The following is a 24,926-nucleotide window of genomic DNA, read 5'->3' as shown; positions in this document are numbered from 1 at the left end:
TCCGCAGGTTAGCATCATATCTGAATCATCCGAAGGGTAGGACCTCCGTTTGACAAACCTCCGCATGTACTCCGGAGGTTATATCTGAAAGCGCTTTTAGAGAAAGACATTGCACCAGCAGCAAAACAATTAGCGGTCCACTAGCCTACTAGCAGAGAATGTCTAATAAGGGGAGAACCTTCACTCTCGGAACACTTCCGGTGTGGTACTGCGTCTAGGGGCGCTCGCGGGCGAGTCCAGAATGAATGGAGGTCTATGGAGCTGTACCCCTCAAAATCCACTTTTCTCGGGATAGAATTTTTTTTCAAGTAATTTGAATATTGTATTCGAAAGGGGAGACAAAGACAATATACTTGGTTGAGTATTATATTTTTTAAAGTCACTTAATTGTTCTAAAAAGCCTTTCAAACGTGTCAATGACGTCATTCATTAGCATGATCATAGCATAGCATAGCATCAATGCTAGCGTGTTATGGGCAACAACGACCATACCTGTAAGAAAACGAAAGGACATGACTCCCGGATTATTTCACTTTTGATTGATAATCCATATCCATTTTGCGAAAAATAAAATAAAATCTGAGGGTTTCAGTTGTTAAATAGGTGAAAACAATAAATGTAGCCATGTAGCTCCATAGGACCCCATGTATTTTGGACTCGCCCGCGATCGCCATCTAGGTGAACTCTGGTGAACTGCAGCCAAATTCGGTTTGTATGGGATTAATAGAGAGTGTGGAGGCTCTCCGTAGACGGGCTCTGCTACTAGCGATGCTCAACTAAATAAACAAAAGAGACTACCTTATGAATCGTGCAGGCGGACTAAACCATTTAGCTCTTTAGCAAGGGAGAGTGAGAGTGACCTTACACAGTTTTCACTATGTTTTATATACAAAATCCAGTCAGTCAAACTTTAAATTTCGTCTGACATTCATTTTGACATTTAATTTGGAAGTTAAAACCTGATATGCATATGGGCCTATTTTTGGGATTTTGCACAGCGTCTATTGTAATAGCTCCTGTGTCCTCATACTGTGACCTATCATCAAATGCCTGGTATCCCCTGAAAGCTGAGACCTGAAACTGTCAGAATGACTCTGTTATGTACTGTCAAGGTGCTACAGTAGCTGGAATATTGCTTTTTCTTTCAGGCGGTTATGTAAATCCCTGGAAATGGCCACATTTCAGATGTGAAAGTCCCTAAAAGGGCCACTGAAACACATCAGAGGCCCACTCCCAGGTGTTGTGAAGATAAATATCTAAGGAAATGTTTGTACAATGAAGTATGACCCCTTTAGAGCCATTTTTGTGTGGAAATGCTCAGCTGGTTCAACCTCCACGTTCTTCTTCTTTGCCTGTCTTTTTGGCATGTTTTCTGCTTTCTTCTTCTTCAAAAGATCCAAATGATCCTTGAATTTACCCTTGGGGATCAATAAAGTATCTATCTATCTATCTAACTGTAAAAATTGCGACTGTATTCCTCTGACGAGCCGGTCGTACTAGTAAGCTATCGTTATGCACAACGAAGGTGGACTCAATTTCCCAGAGTTCCCCTCACCGGAGGTGGTTGTACCATACGTCATTCGAAAGGTCTACTCGTTGGCTACAAGACGATCTTTGAACCATCCTCGTAGCTTGTCATAGGCCAGAGCTATTGTCAATCAAAGCTAACTTATCCATTAGCCAGCTCGCATGGCTATCATGCTTCTAACACGTGTTTCTCGACAACGGTACGTCACACAAAGTTGTCACTGGTGTCTACGTACTCAGGAGAGCTTCCTGAACACGCTGAGTGGTGTGAATCCCGGCGATACATAGGATAAGCATACGAACTATGTGGTTTTCTGTCAGAGAAAAGTTATCGTTTGTTTTTTTACAAACTAAACGGTACTGTTTGGGTGGAATTATGCATCTTCTAAACGTAATGTCGACAAAACACGGTGGATATTCGGATTCTCGTGCTTCTTGTGAACAGTATGACACCAAGCATGTTGGGGTAGCCTGAAGCCCGGGATGTACACAAAGGCTGTAATGTGAGGAGACACGGTGGTGGTGGGGGCATTTGGAAACGTGACTAGTGATACAAATTGTAGGTTTTAGCCGTTCGGGATGGGTTTCATTCAGTCGACACGGATCTCAAATGAATCCTGAGGCTCATGGCTTTCCAATGGTGTATGCCATGACTATGTAGCTAGCACAATGACTCGGCTACGATATACTTTACATTGAGATTAGTGATTGAACGAGTGATTTGGGTCGATACCGACCCTGTGCTATGCAGAACAGGTTAAAATATTCAGGTAAAATAAATATATGGTGGAAATAAGTATTGAACGCTTAATTTTTTTTCCAGTAATTAGCCTGAACTTCCAGTGAGTCTATTCGAAATTTTCACCACACATTCTGTGTGTCTGTCTGTCTGTGGCACGCATATCTCGCTGACCGTTTGTCAGACTGATTTCAAACTTAGCAGGTGTCTTGCTATGGGCATGAGTAAGTGCAGTGACGTTGTTTGAATAAGAAATGCAAAAGATATCGTTAAATATATCGGTAAAAGAAGCACATTGGCTTTCGCCGCTAGCCACTCCCCCTCCCACACACCACTGTACTGTAAGCTACCAGTGAGGATAGAAGCAGGGCTTTGGCTAAGCTGGATCAGTGTAAGTTATACGGGTAAAAACTTAACATGTCTGACCTAAACAATAAAGTGAACTCCACGGATTTTGCAACACGCCAAGACACACAGGTATGCAGTGGCTCTTCATTCTTCAAAATGACGTAAAAAATGATGTGCAATAAACGGACACTTCGAATAGCCCAGGCTACTTTGGACTGTCTTTAGACTTTGAATAAGCAAATGACAATTCCAACTGCAAGGTCCTAAATTGAAACGAGCGATAATGGTCCCGAATTAAAGAACGTCTCAGAATGCCACACATGCAAAGCATAACCAGCGACAAGCAACAAGTGGCAGACAGAGTGTGATGCTATATGAATAGCCCAGGCTACTTTGGACTTTCTTTAGACTTTGAATAAGCAAACGACAGTTCCAACTGCAAGGTCCTAAATTGAAACGAGCGATGATGGTCCCGATTAAAGAACGTCTCAGAATGCCACACATGCAAAGCATAACCATAAGCAACGAGTGGCAGAAAGAGTGTGATGTCACTTATAGGCCACCAGAGACTGAGTCTTTTTGAGTCACACCGTTGCAAATTCCATATGATGCATCATTCCACAAAATGGTTTGTGTTCTCTATCATCAAGTTATTCAATAGGCTAAGCATATAGCCTTGACTCAAAGCAGCTGTTAGGATTATGAAATTTTGATTTGTAAAAAATGTCACATGTAGCCATGCTTAAATTCTGCTCACTTCACATTTATTATATTATCTGTAGGCCTATTCATTATTGAATGCTTACCTGGAATTATGTTTTTCCCTATTCTATTTTCAAAGCAGGCCTACCTGCAGGCATGTAATTGGGCTACAGGAATAGCATGTTTGAACGGGCACTGCACTAGTTATATTAACACACATATAAAAAATCCAAACATAAGAGTTTTGTGTATTAAAGTGGAATGACACAGGAACAAAGTATTGAACGTGCCTACTGAAATTTCTTAGAAAAGCCTTTGTTTGTAAAGACAGCTTCAAGACATTTCCTGTATGACAAAACTTACTGGTCGCAGTATCAGGTCTGATTTTGGCCCATTGTTCTAAACAGATTCCAGGGGTCCCTCTTGTGAATCCTGATCTTTAGTTACTTCCAGAACTATTTAATTGAATTGGCTGCCTTCAAGTCTTTCTAGAGCTTTCTCCGAGTGGTCCTTGGCTCTTGGAATTGACTATCCTTCTGACTCCCTGGTCAGAAATATTACGAGGAGATCCTGTGCATGGCTGGTTGATGATGCAGTGATGTTTCTTCCACTTGTAGATAATGGCTCCCATGCTGCTTACTGGAAGATTCTGATGTTTTGAAATGCATCTGTAACCAGTTTCATTGATATGTTTTGCAGCAATAAGGTTGCAAAGGTCTTGGGAGAGCTTTTTGCTTTTATCCATCATGAAATGATTCTTGTGCGACACCTTGGTAATGAAAAACCTTTTTATAGCCCATCAATATGTAGGCTACTAACCAAGCTTATATTAATTTGCACAGATAGAAAGGATAACTACTCTCTACAGATTCCAGTTCGTTCCTTCCCTTTCCTTGCCTTAGTGCTTTTTCTTAGCGTGTTCAATACTTTTCCCCTGTGTTATTCCACTTCATTACATGACTCTACTTATGGAGTTGTTTGGATTTTTTATGTGTGGATTACCTGAGTTATTACTAATGCCTGGTGAAAATGTTGTGCCCCCTGTATTCCACTTTTCACGGGCCCTCTCCTCCATTGGGGCCCTATACTTCCCACTTTTCCCCCCCAGTACGACGCCCTGTAATCTGCTAAACCTTCTGCTCGTTTCCAAATATTAAAAAAACTCTCTGCAACTCAATATTGGCCTGCCTGCCTCAGCTGCCTGTGAGGGGCTTTTCAGATGTGCTGGATTACTGTTCACTGCAAAGCGACCCAAGGATGAGTGCAACTAACTTTGAAAATCAACTACTGCTCAAACTTAAAGGAGAACTCCGGTGATTTTTCACATAGATCTCCATTTCTCAACGTCCTTTTCAGGCAAGTACCTCCACTCGGCGGCCATATTGCAACACTTTTTGGGCACTTATCGTGCATCTATTTCAGCAGAAATGCGTGTGCGTAAGGCTTCACGACACCAATCTTGCTCCAGCAGCGAGATCACAACAGATGATTGGCACGATGTCTTCACAGCACACCACATGATTGGCTCAATGTATTTTACAACACACCACATGATTGGCTCAATGTATTCACATGTCGACGTTTTGTCGCGGAAGGGTTGTGATATGTGTAGACATATGATGTGTAGACAACTGCCATATTGACGTTACAAACTAACCCCATGCATTACTATGGAGGATTTTTTGAGTGCTGTATCTCCTCATTAGAAAGTCTTTGGTAAAACTGGTTGTTCTGGTTCCCCCCCCCCCCCCAAAAAAAAAAAGTAACTAAGTAACTTTTACTTAAAGGTGCCATGTGTAATATCCACCAAAAAATCAATTCATACTCCACATTCCATAAAATATGGGGACAGTATACCTCCAGAAAGTGAGTTGGTCTACCCTAGAGTAACAACCGAGAAACGTGTATTGCAGTTTGGCTGGCGGTTATGTTGCCCGCATACCGCCTCCCATGGCCGAAGCTGGTATTATGACACCTGTCGGGCTGTGGTCATTTTTTTAATCATCGCCCTTATTTCTTCTCATTCTTTTGATGTGTGTAGCTCATTTTTTGGATATTTTTACCTCAATTCTTACACATGGCACCTTTAAAGTACATTTTAGATGAACTACTTTTTACTTTTACTTGAGTACATTTTCAGATCGGTATTTTAACTTGTACTTGAGTAATATTTCATCAAGGTATTGGTACTTTTACTTGAGTACAATATTTTCGTACTTTTTCCACTTCTGTTTCTGGGGAGGCTACGAATATTTAAATGAAAAATTGAAAAAGCATTTTGATTAGGATTAGGCCTATCAGGAAGACAGTGAGACAACTTATTCAATTGGGATTCAGAGTAATACCTACATGACGATTTTAGTGACAAATTAATCTGATTGGTGTCCGGATTAAAGTGTCATAAATACCATCATTGTCCATGTTCTGCTCAAAAGGGCTAAAACGAATGTCAGAGGGGATAGCCATCCCTGTTGTTATAGTAGGTCTGTGTGTAAAACTGTCCATAGAGGATGGTAAAGTCTGTACCTGTACCTGGGAACAACCGGATGGAATTCAGTTGTCAGTCCAGAGGATGAGCGAAAGGTCAAACCTATCACGATCGAGTCCATCAGAATACTCCACATATTATAGTGATTGGCTCGAACAAAGTCCATAATAAGAAACCACAAGATGTTCAATAGGCCTAACATTACTGTCTGCCTGTAAAATGACTTTGTATCATTTGTATACCTCCAGTTCGGAAATCTCCCTCACAACTATGACTCGTTGTTCCTCCGGTGTCGCTCCATTGGATGAGAACTTTGCCGTTCCTTGTCCAGGTCGCTTTGAACTTGTTACCCTTTCTGAGAAACCGTGCCTCTTTTGCAATGTCGCCGTTCTTTGTGAGGTGTTCATTCATGTAGACACCTGACCCTTTTAGCTTGAACCCCTGCTGCAGCAGTTCGGCTTTATCCTTTCTGTTTACAAAGCGGAGAATAATTGCTGGTGGATACGTAGTTTTCATTTTCTGGGGGAGAGCATGGCAGGCCGAGATCTGCCGGCCGCGAATGGAGACGTCCTGGCCTTCGAGGAATTTGATAACCTGCGACTCCAAGGTCTCCGATTCAGTGGATGGAGGATCATCAGCAACAACAACCGTGGTCCCGGCTTCAACACCCTGCGAATTCGGAATATCCGTCTCGGTGGAAGATGAAGTCGGTGTTAACAGCCACGGCCCTGGCATATGATCGGTGGTGAGTTTTCAAGTGATAACAACATCTTCCATGCGAGAGTATTGCTCAGCATCATCCAGTCTTCTCTGCAACGATTCAATCTGTTCATCTTTAGCTTTATTAGAATCATTATACGTGTTCAGTTTAGTTTCTAAGCAGGGCTCGAATTATCTTTTTGTCTTTAAGGGGGTCTCTCTATCTCATAAAAAGTTGGCACACCCCGGGCATAGCCTAACAAGGCGATACAATGAAATAGCCTAGGCGCAAGTGGCGCTTTTGCGCAGTAGGCTATGTATATGCGCACGGTAGGCCTAGGCTTTACCTTGACACACGCACACAACAGACAGATTTTTCATAGAAATTGATTACTTTTAAAATTAATTTTTAACATATTATTGATTGTAATAGTCCATATCTCATTTCAATTTCACAATACAAAGAAATAGACTAAACGAAGTCTGTGCCATCTCAATTTCACAACGTAACTCGTTTAAACCAGACCACCGTCTCAGATAGGCTATCCTCAGTGTCAAACACAATAATGCATGTAGTGTAACTTATACACAGGGGAAAAAGCACTAACTGGCAGAAATGAATAAAGCCAGACAAACTATGTTGTAGTATTAGGCTAATTTGTTGAACCGTGGAAAATTAATAGACGAACAATTTTGGAGTTTGCACTGAGATATTGTCGGGTAGCCATTGAATATTCCGACATCAGAGATTGCTAACAGGTGTTTCAAAATATCTGGAAACTTTCCGGAACTCTGAATGGCAGAGGATAGCTACAGATCATCAGACAACACAATCATTGTAGCCTAGGATTATGGGCCATCATTTATGGCTTTGTCAATAGAAGAGGTGAAGCGCAAGTTCAACAGCAAACAGGACTTTTCAGCACGTATCAAACCATGTAGGCTAGCCCAATGAACGCCTATGTAAATAGACAAAACACTCACATCAAAGCAGGGTGACTTCTTCAGATTTGCGAGTGCTGTCAAATTGATACGGTTTGCTCATATAGTCTAGTGGTGTGGTGGTGGAGAAGTGGCATGCTGCGTTCAAGAGCGTAGTGTAGGTCTACGTCCCGTAGTAGGCTATATATTTTAATTTAACGTCTTTAATGGTAAGAGATCGCACAGGGATGGATAATGAGCGGTTGTTTAAGATTAAATTACAGATATTCAGATATGAGAGACACCCTCAGGTTTTTGACTTTGTTGCTTTCATGGGAGCCAGTCCTCACTGGGAGCTCGGCTCCCTGGCTCCCACATAATTCGAGCCCTGTTTCTAGGATATCAACCTGAGATTGAAGTTTGGACACCTGTTTCGTGAGCGTCAGGATCTCTGTTTGTTGAGTTGCATTTTTGCCAATCTCCAGTTGGATTGCGGGTAGAGACTTTTGGATGTCATCCATCTCAATGATTTCAAGAAGATTTCTTGCTATTTTGGTGCAAGTTAGTAAATTCTTGCAGTAGTCTATTGAGTTAAGTCAGGGCCAGCGAGCTTACAAACGCCGGCGGCACCTGCATGTAAGCCATCTTTTGTTGGCCTTTTTGTTACACTATGTTACACTATACCTATGGAAGCAGTGCTTCTAACCGCTGTTACCTGTGCTGAGATGCATCACCACCTGAGAAATGTGTGTCACGCTATACTACCTGCGAAGGCAGCTTCCCGAGGGCTGTTCATACCTGTCAACACTCCCATTTTTCCCGGGTTTTCCCGTATTTCAAGGTCATCTCCCGGCACCCTCCCGTTTTGTTATTTCTCCCGGAAAACTCCCGTAATTTGCATGGCCATCAAACTTCATTTTAAAATCATTGATCCATTCATTTTTTCTATTAGTCTGACATCTCCCAGGTTGCCAGATTGTGTATGAAATACACCCTACACATGCACGATCACTTAGTTTCAATTTCAATTACCGTTTTGTCATAGGCTAAAACCTGGCAACCCAAAACCCAAATAAGGAAGCGGGTGCCGACTGCGCAGCCTGAGTCTCGCCGTAAGCAAGCGGGCTAGTTGAATGGCCTACTCCAGAACTAGCTGTTTTGAAATTATTGGGAATTTAATTGATTAACACTCACATAACACTTTTATTGAGTGTTGTTGATACACTGAACTTGTGCCCTCGGAACCAAATCTGACAGCAAGCAGCTTTGGTGTTTTGGAAGTAGGCTGCAGGCAGGCAGCTGGATACATAACTGGCATGCGTAAGGTAAGGTAAAAGCAACGACCGAAATGCAGTGTTGAAACACGTGTATGAAACATATTAAATATGCACCCCCCCCCCCCCTCTCCCGTTTTGGAAAGCTTTTGACAGGTATGGGGCTGTTACCTGTGCTGAGATGCATTAGCACCTAAGATATGTGCATTACCACCTAAGACACTGTATGTATGTGCATCATGCTACACTACCTGTGGAGTCAGCTTCCTGAGAACTGTTCAGTGTACCTGTGCTGAAATGCATCACCACCTGAGAAATGTGTGTGACGCTACACTACCTGTAAAGGCAGCTTCCAAAGGGCTCTTACCTGTGCTGAGATGCATTAGCACCTAAGATATGTGCATTACTACCTAACTGACACTAACTGTATGTGCGTCATACTATACTACCTGTGGAGGCAGCTTCCTGAGGGCTGTTACCTGTGCTGAGATGCATCACCACCTGAGAAATGTGTGCGACGCTAACGCTATACTACCTGTGAAGGCGGCTTCCTGAGGGCTGTTACCTGTGCTGTGAGAGCAGGAGGCCGGCGATGGAGGAGCCGGCGATGGAGAACCCCATGGCGATGATGCCGTTCCAGAAGCCCAGCTCACGGGATGTCATGTGATGGTCCAGCAGAAAGAGGGGGAACATGCTCATAGCACCCTGCTCACCTGTGAGGGCATAGCATATCATATATAGTTCATACTAAACCAGACATACAATTTTCAGAAAAAAAACTTTGACAATGGCAACATTTATTTATTTTTATTTATTTATTAGTCATTTATCATTTCAAATGAAAATGAAGAGATAAAAGGTTCAAGGAAAAATACTGAACGTTCTTAAATGATGCCTGACTGACTAAATAAACAAGTGCCCAGGCCTTGTTGCAACTGCTAAGATTCAGCCACTGTTGTGGTCCACATCCTCCCATCAGAGTGGACATGCAGTGTAATTGGTAGGCAGCCATGTTTGTCAAATAAATTCAATGACAGAATGGCTACAATGAATGGATGAATGAGTACAGGAAGTGTACATATATAAGTTTCACATATTTTGCAAATGGGGCACCAGTATACTGGACCTAAGTATGCTGGGGCAGTTTCAAAGACTTCCTGAAACAGCTTTCTTACTTCTACTGCATTCAATGGCTATCAGAACAGATCATTTGACTTATGCCTTCTAATAAATTAATCCTTTACGACATTTAATGAATAAATTCTTTGTGACAGCTGGATTCAAATGGTACTCCCCTGAGGAAACTACACACAACAGACACATACTCCTTTCTGGTAGTTTTAAGTCTTTGAGGTGCGCTTGTAGCTTTTCAGCACAGGTCATTAACCTGAGTGAGCAGAGTCCATGTAACTAAAATTCTCATGACAAGTCTGTTTAAACAATATTCAAACCTCCCACATACTTTTTGAGAAAGTGTCATGACTTAAATAAAATAAAAAAAAGATGCAGATTTCTACATGAAAAATATATTTTCAAATCCTAGACAGCTTTTCCCCTCTTCTGCTTGCTGTGACATCACAGGGCTCTGAGACAGCGGGCTGCTCGTCAGATAGCTCTCTGCCGCTGTGTCGCTGTGTGGCGTCGACTGAAGGGGGAGACTCGGTAGACTGCCGCGGTGTATTATTTAGAGTGGCTGTCATTATTTATGGCCTGACTTCAGTAAAGACCGCGAGACAGCAGACTGACTGACAGCTCTGAGACTGCTGTCAAAACTAGCAAAGAAAAAAAAGAAAAGAAAAACAGATGACTTATCTCGGGTGCGACAGGAAAAAAAAACACAACAGAAACAGAAAATCAAATCAAAAAGAGAGGAGAGGGAGAGAGTTATCAGGCACATCTGAGGGAAAGAGAACCCGCCGTTAACGCTAAAAATGCCGTGTGAGTGTTCCGACAACTCTGTGACAATGCTTCCCCCCACACCCCTTCACGATCTCAGTGATCAACTCTGACAGCTGAACTAAAACGTGAGGAGAAGTATGAAAGAGCCAAGAACACTGCGACTGTAGTGTCACATTCCTCACGTTCAGCAAATCTATCCCTATTTCGACTTTCCCTGACATCAGCCAACTGTGGCAATTACTGCAGACCCCTCTACTTCACAAAAGATGCCGGAGCTTTCCCCGTCACCTTCATCCTTCAGCATTCAAACGGCTAAACGCTAAAAAAAGAACAAAACTCGAGTGCAGTGCCGAGTGGTTAAACCCTGCTTACACTCACAGTAAAGCACCGTTCGCTTTGCCGCTGAAATGAATCAATTTGCTTTCAAAGTGGGGGCGCAACATGGAGTGTCAGGATGCATTTGCTTTACCCGGCGGGTCCGTGCTCCCTCTGAAAGCTCCGAGGGCCAAGTGATGTGTCTTCACCGCACCTGCAACAGTGTTTCCAACTGTTGTGTGTGATGGAGCTCTGATGATGCACTGTGATAAGGAGTGAACTCAAGAAAGCCGCTGGAACAGTCTCGTGTTGCAGGGCTTCAGTTTTTGCAGTCGTAGGGCTTCTGCTTTAGTTTTGCTACCACGCTGCTTCAAAGTAGTTTTATTTTTCAAAAGTGTGGCAGAAAAACAAACAAGGAGGCTGATTATTCACTGCTATAAATAATCGGTAGAGCAACAATTGTCCATTTCTGTAGGGATTTCATTAGACAGCTACAAATACCCAGACTGGCAGGGGGTGGGGTGGGGTGGCTTGCTGTGATAGAGATAATAGAGAGAGAGAGAGAGAGAGACAGAGAGAGAGAGGGTTCTGTGTACATAATCGTAAAATACCTATGGACTAAGTTGTAGAAGAGTTGTGGTGCAATCAGGAATATTGGACACAGCGCAAAGCTGCCTAGATGAAGAGATCGGTGTGGTACAGTATGTGTTTGTGAATGACACACTGAACGACAAAGGTGCTACACAGCTACATTGCTGTGTCAGTGACAACAAGAAGTAGGATAAACAGTAGAGAAGAACTCTCAAAGACTGCAGAACTGAGAAACAGCAGGACTGCAGGACAGGGACGTTAGCTGGCGGCTATGACAACACTTTAAACACTGTTTTTGCGATATGGCATAAGTGCTGTTATATTTTGACCTTACATCCCTTTGACAAAAGTGGTTCCAGAGAGTAAAGATTTGAAAACGAAAACCTTGCAACAATCGCTGTATGGAGAATCAATTTAGCATATCGGTATGAATTCAGAACTTTTCAAAAATGGACAGGAGGAAGTGCTGTTATCAAAAATATCCGTTGTGTGTGATGACCCCTAAGACTGCCAAGTTGTGACACTGGGAGTCTGAAGGATTTTAAGACTACAAGTGGGGGACACTGGACATCACCCTATGAGATGGAAAGAAAGAAAGGGATGCAATGGACAGTAGTGTCGGGCCACACAGACAACAGTGTGGACAACACAACTCTTAACACTGAAGGAAGAGCACAAGAGGTAGTCAAATGACAGTAAAGGCTGTTCTGCTTGGGGGTGTGGGGGTGGGGGGGGTGTGGGTGGCAGGGGTCAACGAGTACAAGTCAGACGTATCAGAGAAGGTCCACTGCGTCGCAACAAGAGCTGGGGATCACAGAGGACACTACAGAGCAGCAACAAAAACACCAACACATCCTCAGGATGCTCGCACACATAGCTCCTATACATTTCTTTACATGCATGCATCTTTACACACTCTCTCTATTTCACACATAGACACACACTATCTCATGCGCACTCTTTCTGTCAAACAAATACACACACACACACACCTACTAGTAAGGGTTAAAAAAAATCAATATGGTGATATATTTACAATAAATCTGCTTATGTTGTTGTGACAACAAATATCGATACATTTTTATACTCACAATGTTAAAAGCTACGTTATTCATCTAAACATTCTGATTTCCTAGAGAATCACAATTTTTAACCTACATGTCCGAGGTCGTTTTATTTTAATTTTTTGCTTACACTGTAGATATAAGGCCATCCTTAAAAAATATTTGTTTGCAGTAACAGCCAAAAAGCAGTAGGTAGGTCTATATTTTTTTTTTTGAAGATTCCAAGTACAATAATGGTCATGGTGATTATGTAGGTATGAATTTGTGACATCACTGACTGGGTCTCTTCCAGAACTACGTGCCAAGTTAAAGCAGTGTCGAAATGTTATTATTAGGTTCCTAAGGCCTTAATTAGATTCCCAAGGTTTCACAAAGATCTCCGTTTTTCGAGGTCACCGAGTACTGTCGGTACGGAAAAAAACCCCGAAAACAATCGGCTTTACCTACCTCCTAGTGCTACACTCTGTGGGCATGTACATGGGAGCTCACGGAGTATAGCTGCCTGGCTGCGTTAGCTGCTGGCTGTAGCAGCTCGAGCTAGGTAAAACCGATTGTTTTCTGTTTTTTTTTTTCATACAAACAACACTCGGTGACCTCGAGAAACGGAGATCTATGTGAAAACTCCTTTAAAGAAATTGAATATATATAGGAAAATGCTTTGTTTACATTTTGTATAGAAGATTTTCTAGGGGTGCCAATAATTGTGGGCAACATGATTTTGTTAAAAATATTTATTTCTTTGTGAGCTTTTCCTTTTTCTCAGAATAAATCTGGTTCCCTTCAAAGTTGGATTTTTTCCTCATTGCTTTCATTGTGAGATTACAATGATTTTTTTATACCTGTTTTTAGTCAACTTTACCAAAGGTGCCAATAATTCTGGAGGGTACTGTAAAGATGATACACCTGCAGGAGCGTGCGAAAGTTAACGCTTTACACAAACTCTGAATCGTTTCCTTACCCTGATCGTCCCTTGAGTGTTGAGTTCGGGTGAGGCCAGCCCCTTTTCCCTTCAGGTCAACCCTGACCCCTCCCTCAGCATGTAGGTCAGTGTGCTTAAGTTTTCTGTGTGAAACTCGGGCTTCCCTGCCGCAACAGGGTCAGCATTCTCAACCAAAACAAAGGCAAACAAACACTGCACAAACAGAACAATCACATCCACAACAATGTTTTTACGAGCTATTCTAGCATACCAGTATAGAGTACAGTGACACTCAAACCTATACATTCACCGCTAGACTTTCGTGCATCGTTGACAGCTTAGTTATGGTCTAGATCGTATGGTATTTCATGAGGTTGGACCAACTATTCAAAACAATCATGAAGCTTGTGCGTTAAACCATTTATGCATCACATACAGACTTTATAGGAAAGGACTAATAAATTGGGTAATTTAAACTAACGTGTGTGATTGGCCACTCCTGAGTGATACAGTGAAGCATGGGGCAGCAGCATGGCATGACATGGCATGCCCTCTGTGGAAATCTGTGGCTCTGTCTGTGTTTCTGTCCCCATGTACTGAAAAGCACTCAGTCTGTGTGCCTCTTTGCCCTCATGCTCTCTTGCATATCTGCCCCCTACCCCTACAGTACATTCTCTTTCTGTCTCCCTCTCTTTCTCCCCCTCTCTTTCTCTCTCTCTGTCTCTCTCTCTCTCCCCTCTCTCTCTCTTTCTCTTCTATAGTCTCTCTCTCTTTCTCTCTCATACATACAGTAGAGCACCATGTGGTGACTGTTCATTAATTCATCTGCCCTCAGCCTCCCCGCAGTCCTCTTCTCTTTCCCTCTGGAAAATATTTGCCTCTTGCCCGCGTGCGCGCCCCCTCTCTCCTCTCCTCTCCTCCGTCCTCGCCCCCACCCACACCCCCCCGGCGCTCCCCCCTCGGCTCGCTGAGCCCTGCTGTGCATGCTGGGGGGTGGGGCACAGAGGGATGGAGTCGGGGCGAGGGATGGGGTTTTGGGGCGGTTGTGGGGGTGGGGCATAGAGTGGGCCTTACTCCCATCCTCCTCCCCCTCTCCTCCTCTTCTCTCTGCTCTTCTCCTCGCCTACACTCTTGTTGTCCCTCCTCTTCCTCCCCCTCCTCTCTCTCTCGTTTGTTCACTCACTTGTTCGTTCGTTCGTCCGCTTGTCTGCCTCCACCTGGTCACTTCCCAGGGAAGCTGGCCGCCTGGCTGCCCAGTATCCATGCAACCCCCCACCTCTCTCACTCACTCACTCACACACACACACACACACACACACACACACACACACACACACACACACACACACACACACACACACACACACACACACACACACACACACACACACACACACACACACACACACACACACACACACACACACACACACACACACACACACACACAGCTTTCTCCAGAGTCCAACCCTGAGACCAAAGCTCCCCCTCCACAGCCTGGGCCTGGCTGACGGCTTCCCAGCCACACAGGCCCCTAGCGAGGGGGAACCCACCGCCTGGCTCTGCCATCGCACCCCTCCGCACACCACAACACGCCTCGCCCTCACCCCTCTTACCACCCTCTCATCCCAAAGCCGGGCTGGGGGTTCTAGCCGTGGCCTGACCTCTGACAGTGCAGGGGTCACACAAACACTCACACACTCACACACACACACACAGAGCCCTCTCATTGGCTGGAGCATGCCAGCCAGCCAGACTGACAGCAGTTTGGGATTGATGTATTTATTAAGCTGTGGGGATTGTAGGGAAATCAGTGTCGGAGGGATCTTCTCTATAATGTTGATGAAGCATACATGTATGTGCACGCACGCATGCACGCACACACGCATGCACGCACGCACACACAAGATACACAAAACTCTGCTAACTTAAGGGAACTGTTCTTAAACTGTGCTGAATCAAAATAAGTCAAGATCAAGTCCAAATTTCCTGACAAAACCTGTCAGAATAGATACTATTTATCTATGCTTATATATTCTAATAGCTAATACATCTATACTCCTTATGTTTTTTTCTATTCTATAAATGCTAGTCTAAAGTCTAAAAACCACTACTTTTTAAATAGTTACCTCAGTGAATGTGATGTTATCTTTGGCTCTAATATTTGATTCTATATAAACATATTACGCAACTAGCCTCACTCTCCAGCTGGGTCAACAAACATGGAAGCAAAACCTCCAATCTACTGTGACAACAATGATCACTCTAATGACAAATCCACAGGGGTGAAGAGGTTGTAGCATTGACTGAGGAGGAGACGGGGAGCCCAGAGCTCGCAGCCGAAGGTGATGATGACTAGGATGATGATGGCCGGAGACACCCTAAGACAGATTATAGGGGCCCTGCCACTCTTAATGTGCTGTCTGGTGTCGTCTGCCTCTCTTCATCCGATTACTGCACCAACCCTGACTCTCTCTCTTTCTCTCTCTCACCCCCCCCAGACAACACACACAAACACACAAACATAAACAAACACATACACACAACGTATTAACACTTTCTGTAAACTCAGCACAATCTACACGCATGGAGGTAAATTCACAAACAAACACTCAGCAGCTAACAATGAGCACCATGATGCACATACACACACACACATGTACACTGTGCACACATACAAAATGGGAAAGAAAAAAACTGCAGATTTTTTTTCCCATTTCAGTTGGAGGATGGAAACAGCACAGACACAAAGAGAGACTAATCCTTACATAATCTCCTTCTGCTGCCAAACACACACTATTCTGCTCATATTCACTCGCTGATTCAATATGGCCTGGCCTAAGTCTATGGGCCGCAGTGAGCTTCTGACAGAGGCGTCATCGTCAAAACAAACACGAACAGGTTTCAGTCACACACCCAAGCACACAAATATCCTGTGATCAATCATCTGATCAGCAGTCATGCGAGAATCTTTTGATCTCATAACGAGTCGACTTTCACCGTGGATCTAGGGAATGGCTACAGAGCCACCTAGTGGTGATAGATAAGACAACTGTACCAAGTGGTCTGACACTGGTGGTCTGATAGAAAGAGCTGTTTCACAGAGGCACAATTTAAGATATTTAAGATAATTCAACAGTGGTTTGCTTCACAGCCTACATTCTATATTCTATAATGCAGTGCTGGAAAGCCTGATTACATATGGGATGGCAGCTTGGTACGGCTCTCTCACTGTCCAGAGCAGATCTAAATTAGAGAAATTAGTCAAAACCTCTATGAAAGTGATAAATAAACACCACTATCCACCCCTTCAATTCATATTCGAAAAAGTAGTAAAACGGACACACAGTATTCTAGATGACCCTTCCCATATCCTCTACTCGTAATATGAATTACTACCATCCGGGAGACGTTTCAGAGCCAGTGGATTTCAAAGCAACCGCTACAAGCTCTCTTTTATCCCGACCGCAATAAAACTGCTAAATGATTTCATAAAAGAAAACCTGACAACAAAAAAAAAAACCTGACAACAAAAAAAAAAACCTGAGGTAGTCTCCTGCTAATTATTATCATTATCTATTAGCTCTGTGCCTGCACAGCTGGCTGTGCAAGCTCTTATATATAGTTTGTTAGGTGTACCATGGGTATTGTCTAAAGGCTATTGTTGTTACTTACTGGGGGAAAGTATTGTGAACCTCTTGTGCTGCTATCATACTTCTTGTGCAATAACTTTTTACAAGTGATGGTTTTACTGTTGATAATTTATTCAGACTTTGTGATGCATTTTAAAATGGTACTTTATTTTTGAGTATAGGGGGACCTATGAGGGAAATGTGCTATATCAATAACTGAGGAGAAAGAGGGACTGTGCAATATAACGGAAAAACGGGCATTACTATATTTACTGGTGTAAGAGGGCAACACAATGAGGGAAATGTGCAATACAATCTTATTGCCGTTAGAGGCTACTGTATGTGCAACATGATGATTTAGGTGTGTTTCTCTTGTTCAGATTTAGGTACTGATTCCTATGTTTTCTGTACTTACTCTATCTCATTCCTGCTGTCTGTATATCAGTTGGTCTGTCTTTTAAGTGTGTTGTATGTTAAGCAGCTGTATGTACTGTAGCACTGTATGCCCAAGACAAATTTCCCTTCTGGGACAATGAAGTTAATCTAATCTACATGTGTCTCTCAGGCATCATTCAAAATGTAAGCAATCCTGAATCTTCACAAAAAGCACATATTTTTGAAGTTACAACCATGCACTACAACTGAATTCTATTTGTTTTTTTAGATAACTTTGCGCTTTGTTTTTAAACTATGTTCCACAACATAATGCACATAATATTGTTATAGCTTGGCCTATATTTGTAACTATTGTAAAACAAATACTGTACTGCTTTAGTGCCAGACACTCAAGATTGTTCAACCAAACTTTCGTTCACGCCAACTCTGAACAAATTTGCAAGACAACACATTTTCAATTGGAGCCACAAAAAATTATTAATTGATTAGTTGCCAAAAATGTATATCCAACTATTTTGCTAAATGATCAATCTTTTGCATACTATTTTAGGGCAAAAAGTAAAAATTCAATGATTTGAGCTTCTTACATTTGAATATGTTATTCCTCTGGTGAGCATGTTGTGATTGGGGCAGGGCAGTTGAACAGAACAGCAGTTGAACAGAACAGCACTGTCTCCAGCACTGTTAAATTAAAAACTTTCAGGTGCACATCTCCCTGAGGTGCACATATCCTCTGGTGACCGTGTCCAGCACACAGACAATCCTTGCACAAAGGCAGGTTAAAGGTAAAGTCTAAAACATTTGAGCTCAGCAGCCAATTACACTACATCATTTCCTCCCATGCCCATGAAACAACATGCTGATTGTCTCGGATAGTGTGCGGCTCTATTCGACAGGCTACTGCTTGTTTGTTATCTATTTATAATAGTACATTTTATTTGTTACATAGCATCTTTCAAAGCACCCAAGGTCGCTTTATAGATACAGAACTGTGCACAAACACCACTAGAGGACCTCAAGGATGAATTTGCTTAATTTGACAAAAAGTGAATAGGATTAGAATAGCAGACCTCACCTTTAAGTAATAGTACATAAATAGGCCTCTGTTTTGGATCACAATATATTTGGATAACTAATCTATGTTACATAGGCTACACATAGTACATCTCATAGTAGACTAGACTTCCTGTTCTAAATGTCCCAAATTTCCCTCGGGATCAATAAAATATCTGTCTGTTTGCCTGCTTGTCCGTCTTACTGTCTGATCTATCTATAGTCTTACAGACGAGTTAGGCATACTCACTTCTTTGTTTTGTTTTACTCTGACCTCAGTACCAATTATGCTTATGAATTAAATAAGGAGTAAACCTGACGTATGTGGTGATTATGACATTTACCTAGCTTGTAGGTGAGGACATAGAGAACAGTCCACGGTGTCCCTGGCACAGACATCAGCTTCCTCCACACTTTCCAGGGCCGCAGGGCGTCTTTGGAGGCCCTCCTGCCCTCTCCGGCGGGCTTGGACAGCTCCCCGTCCAGGATGGGCGCCCCCCACACGAACAGCGCCACTCCTCCATAAACGCAGGCCAGCAGTGTGAACATCCAGCCCCAGCCGGCCACATCGATCACGGCGAGCAGCCCACCGCCAGCAAACACCGAGCCGGCCTTGTAGCCCACCACCTGCACAGTGTTGCCCAGACCCAGCTCACCCTGTCCCCTCAGCAGCCGGACGGCAGCCCCGTCTGCAGCAATGTCCTGCACGGATGCCAGCACGTTCATGGCCAGCAGGGCCCCCGCCACACCCAGGAACTGCACGTCCGGGGACAAAGACGCACTGGCCAGGCACGTCATGGCCAAGCCTGTAACCGTTCCGACCAGCCATCGGCGTTTGGTGCCTGCTCTGTCCACCAGCGGCGCCCACAGGACCTTTAGGACCCAGGGGAAGTAGAGGGCTTTGGTCAGGCTGATGCGGGTGAGCGAGTGACCAGCCCCACGCAGGTAAACCGGCAGCAGGGATGACTGCAGGCCATATGGAATGCCCTGGACGAAGTAGAGGAGGCCCAGAAATACCAGCTTGTCATTCATGATGCCACGATAGGAACTGGACACTCTTCAGCTCATCTTGTACCAGCTAGTCTACTGAAGGGGTACCACTACTGAGTTCTTCAGTCGAACCTTTTACAAAAAGGGAAAAAAAAAACAGAACTGTTTAGGTTGAACTCAAGTCTGATAAAGAATCATGCAATAGCAGCTGCAGCTCACTCTGGAATAATATAGGCTAATTGTAGGCTACTACATCACAGGCTGTCATTAGACAACTGTCACAGTCAGTAAAACAGCTTTACCTCTTCATATTTGCAAAGATACAATCGACATAGCCTACTGATAGGGGAAATTCTGTCATTTACTTAGCAGCTATGCTGTACCATGCAAACATGCATTCTCTCGTGGAATTTGGCTCGTTTCGTTGACAAATGGAATAATTTAGCCGACGGATGGTTTCTGCTGTCTACTGAGTGAGTAACGTTATGGACAAATTCCAAACCTGGCCGTCTCATTCATACAGGCTAACATTACGTTACAGGCACACATGCATGCAGCCTAGGCTATGTTTTCAAACCAGAGGTGTTTTCATGCAGTAAGTAACTTAGGCTACATCGTGAAAGCTATCTGAAGAGCTAAGTTGACAGTCTCCGTGATGGGAATATCACATAACATGCAGCTAAGACAAAACACAAATAAATATATTCACACCATGTTTTGTACATCAGCCAAGACAACACTTCTCGTTGTACACAGTCCAGAACCGCACTTGATGTTCCTTTCCAACCTTGGCACTTCTTCCGCGCTTCCATATGACGTCACATAAGAAACAAGCCAATGAAATACTGTGGAAAAAGAGGCTGTTCTGAATCGCGCAGTTTCAACACAACGCAGATTACAATTGGTCTAGGCTACGTACAAAATATAATCACAGAAATGTGTGTGCAATGTGCATGCCAGTTCTTTATTCATCTCCCTTCTAAATTGATGTATTTGTTTACGAATACAATAAATGTTCACAGCCAAAATACTACCTTTATTGTTTTTGTAGAGAAGGCCATTACATTTGTATTTATGCAGGGTACAAAATAGGCTTAGTTAGGCCTATTTATGACATTATTTATTTATCCATTAATTCATGCTCAACATTTATTCATCTTTGACTCAAAGACATTCATGGCTAATGTCTGAAACACTTCGTGACACAATGCTATCCTTAACCTTCACCAGCAGAGGTCCTCATAGGGTTCTGAAGCTTCGAGTACTGAACCTTTTTTCGATACAGTTGGATTGAAAGCTTCACTGGTAGTCCAGGCAAAGTAGCGTTTTACGACAGACTAATTGTAAAATAATTTTTTGCAGCTTAGATCATTTCTATGAGGTGTCCAGAACAACATACTAAAAGTCCTAAGAAATCCTAGTTGAGGAAATATGTTAAATTCTCATCAATCCAAGATGTGTGCCAAGAAGACCAGGCAACAATAGGCCTACACCATCAATGGGGCTATTTTTTTCCTTTACTCCTATCAAAATTAAACTTTACACAATGAAAGTAGCCATGAAAAGTATTTTTTTTTGTATTACAAGTTTTTTTGAAAATTAATTTTAATATGCAAATGAGCTATACACAAATCGAATATGCCCAAAATACACCCAAATAGGCTTAATTTTTCCTTTACTCTTACCACATAAACTGATTTAACTATATAAACCATATATTTTCTGGCAGGTTAGACCCTCAGGATGTGATCTAACATAGGTTTTGACCTTTCTCACCCTCCCCTTTACTTTGCTGCCCATTCATAATAGATAGGGTATGAGTAAATTGGGTATATGGCTCATACCTTTGGGTCTGTGCCATTTAGGAAAAACTGTTTCAACCATATAAACCATATATTTTCTGAAAGCTTATACCCTCAGGATGTGATCTAACATGACATGAAACATGTCCAATCCTCCTCATTAGTATGCTGCCCATGCATAACACATGGAGTATTGGTAAATTAAGTGTGTTCTGATACATTTTGGGCTGTACCATGAAGATAAAACTAATTAAACCACCTAAACCATATATTGTCTGAAAGCATATACACTCAAGATGTGAACTAACATGGATTTTGACATTTGTCACCCTCCTCATGACATGACAGCCCAAAAAGGTATTAGCCATATACACTATTTACCAATACCCAATGTATTATGCATGGACAGCATACTAATGAGGAGGGTGGGGCATGTCTCATTGTACCCATTGTAAAAAAAGAATGTTACCTTCCATATATATTTTCACTGCGAGGATTGATTGTGATAGGAGTAAAGGAAAAAATAAGCCCATTAGGGTGTATTTTGGGCATATGCGATTAGTATGTTGCTCATTTGCATATTCAAATTAATTTTCAAACAAACTTCTAATACAAAATGTTTTACTTTTCATGTAGACTTTCATTGTGTAAAGTTTTATTGTGGTAGGAGTAAAGGGAAAAAATAAGCCTATGGGGGCCTATATTTGATTAGTGTACAGCTCATTTGCATATTCAAATTCATTTTCAAAGAAACTTGTAATACAAAAAAATTTACTTTTCATGGATACTTTCATTGTGTAAAGTTTTTTTTTGATAGACGTAAAGAGAGAAAATAGTCCCATAGGGGTGTATTGTTGTGTGGCCTTATACTGGCACACATATTGGATTGATGAGAATTAAACATATTTCCTCAACTAGGATTTCTTAGGACTTTTAGTATGTTGTTCTGGACACCTCATAGAAATGATCTATGCTGAAAAAAATTCTTTTACAATTAGTTCTATTTTTGGCTCCAAAATGGGTTACTTTGCCTGGACTATGGTTCAGAAAGCTTCAGTTCGCCATCACTAGTATATAGCATCTGGCCCGCACGGGAGTACGACATCGTCAAACTATAACCTCCGTAATTTCCCCAATTCATTCTCTATGGCGAGTCTTAACTGTACACATGTAATACTCTTTTTGTCCACTGGTGGTTGTTTTGGCGCTGTTTTGCGTTTGCCATCGAAAACGGAATGAAATGTAGGCCTACCTGCAAACAATGTAAGAGGCCTATGCTGACTGCATCAGTGCTCAAAGTATTCTAAAAGTTTATCAATTAATTGTTAATAACTAATTAACTTCTATTCAAGTCCTATTTCTGGGACTTTCTGGGATAATTATTTCTATTTTTTATTCACTCTTTCAAATGTTCATTCAAATTCACAATTCACAAAGTTCTCATCAGGTGAGTGAAAGTGGTCATTTCAGATGTTTTTGCCAGCACTTCATAAACCTCTCATAGTTTGAGAACTTTAAATTATTTGTAGGGTATTGCTTGTTCACAACTTGAGCTGTTAGGCAAAGACTCAGAGTTAGTTCACACATTTTGAATAAAATATAGTTTTGGGACTCCCTGCTAATACTTTTGGGAATGCTTACGTCTTTTTATTAGTATTGTTTCATTTGAGTTACATTTTACACTAATATTGCATGATGGCAATATAAACACAGCTAACAATGGTATTAAATTGCAGTAGCCTATGATTAAATGTAATGGAATATTCAACTAAGGTAGACTGCTGTTGTTCACAGTTCTAAGCTATTTATGGTTACTGATATACTCCGAGTCTCTGGTCCTCTCTTAGAGCCTGCATAGTGAGCTGGCCCTCAGAAGAAAAAGTTTGGGGACCACTGCTTTATACAGTCTTTGGTTCATATCAGTTTCTATACGACTCTGGTTTCTATCTACAGAACTAGACACGGTGACATGTAGCCTATTTTATGTGTTGGCATTATGATGGCATTAGAGACAGGTTGTCGGATTATGTCAGCCTTTGTAGACTGTCCATGTTGCCAACAGGGTGGGCCACAGTGTTGCCATTTATGTATAGGCCTACAGCAGGATTTTCGGTTTTCTGCTAAAAGGGAATAGTGAATCTGAATCATAGGTTTGACCTAGCAATAGGCTGATTGAGAAAGCACTTCTGCAATATGGGCCTACCACTCATGTCTTAGGCTAAATTTACTTATGTATTTTGAGGTTTCTTTTTTAACCGAAAGGAATGAAGCAATGAAAAAATTGAAGCAATGAAGCAAATTTTAAAAGGGAACTTGGCAACTATTTCAATGTAATAAACCCGTTTAGAAATCATTTGGATGGTTAAATGACCTGTTTCGGTGAAAATGGTGACTTTCCCCGCTGCGCCTAGCGTCCACAGGCGGAAAACCAACCTTGCAATTGAGACTACCATCCCGGAAAAAGAAGTGAGAAACAAGAAACTCGTTTTAAATCGTGTTTCTTACCTTGTAACATCCACATAGTTCTGCCAAACTTATGCTAACAGTTTCCTTTTAATTTGGTCATTTCAAGCACACAGAAATCATCAGTATTGTTTGAGGGAAAGCCGCCTCATGAAAGTTACAATTTCCTGATATTTATTGAAAGGCATTTGACATTTGTCAAATTCCTGTTTGGACTGTTTGAACTGCTGTAGCCTATGTATGTTGTTGCCACAATGATTCAGAAACCTCTATTAGTAGGCTATACTGTAAGTGAGCCTGCCTGAAGTAGTCATGCAGTGCTCTTGATTAATAATATGTTTGTGCACATTCCAAGCACTCTGACTCATATGGCCAAAAAGCCCTCTCTGGCTAGATCTCTCCCACTCTACCCCCCCTTCCTAAACACATTCCTCCCATCCCATCGCTGAGTACATAAAATGGAAATGGTATCTCATTTAACAAAATATTAGACTATGTCATTTGATTTCCTCCAAGGTCCTTCGTTTAGGTATTTCTCTGAGATAAAAAAAATAGCCTATTAAAGATAAAATCCTTCATTAAATCCATTACACTTTTCATTGAATTCATCTCAAATCATCCAGAAGTCCCTCTCGTACATTGTCATGGATCGAGGACCTTACCTTTAAAGCTTGTAAACCTGTAAAGTCTACATTTAAGTTGTGGCTGGTGCTCACTATGATCCACCTATAACAACCAGTCTGCTTGAATCTTTGACCACATTTCTTCAGACTGACTTCTCAACTTCAGGGGAAGTTATGACATGCCTTAGCCTATTAGCCTTCATCTATTCACAGAGGAATTTAGACTGATAGTGCTGGAGAGAATGCATGGCATTAACCTGTATGTTCACCTAGAGCTGGGAGGAGGCCTTTCCTGGAAAGTGTTTTCTAGGAATCTGTTTCAAGTCAAGTCAAGTCAAGTTTTTTTATATAGCGCATTTCATACACAGAGGCCATTCAATGTGCATAGAAGGGCAATAGTCAAACAATAGTTTTAAAAATAAAGACCATAACAAAAAGAAAAACATAAAACACACAAGGTAACATCTGCCGCTATAAAGTG

At 42.1% G+C, this 24,926-nt stretch overlaps 1 protein-coding gene across 1 annotated transcript in view; it reads right to left on the bottom strand.

Moving 5' to 3' along the window:
• The window catches only part of slc33a2 (solute carrier family 33 member 2), a 45,625-nt gene extending 21,065 nt beyond the window's left edge, over nucleotides 1-24,560 (bottom strand). Inside the window, exons 1-5 of the mRNA XM_076270756.1 lie at nucleotides 24,485-24,560; nucleotides 23,731-23,805; nucleotides 20,269-20,402; nucleotides 18,912-19,689; nucleotides 9,264-9,411 (exon numbers count right to left, since the gene is read on the bottom strand). Of these exons, the coding sequence (XP_076126871.1) occupies nucleotides 9,264-9,411; nucleotides 18,912-19,599 (836 nt within the window). The 5' untranslated portion in view covers nucleotides 19,600-19,689; nucleotides 20,269-20,402; nucleotides 23,731-23,805; nucleotides 24,485-24,560. The remainder of the gene's footprint in view (nucleotides 1-9,263; nucleotides 9,412-18,911; nucleotides 19,690-20,268; nucleotides 20,403-23,730; nucleotides 23,806-24,484) is intronic.
• Nucleotides 24,561-24,926: the final 366 nt, after the last annotated feature.

The sequence above is a fragment of the Alosa pseudoharengus genome, unplaced genomic scaffold (assembly GCF_046254945.1).
Source record: "Alosa pseudoharengus isolate Yale_2024_CS ecotype anadromous, Long Island Sound unplaced genomic scaffold, YU_APseudo_1.1 YU_APseudo_1.1_scf_6, whole genome shotgun sequence".
NCBI lineage: Eukaryota > Metazoa > Chordata > Actinopteri > Clupeiformes > Clupeidae > Alosa > Alosa pseudoharengus.
This window is presented reverse-complemented; position numbering and strand designations above follow the sequence as displayed.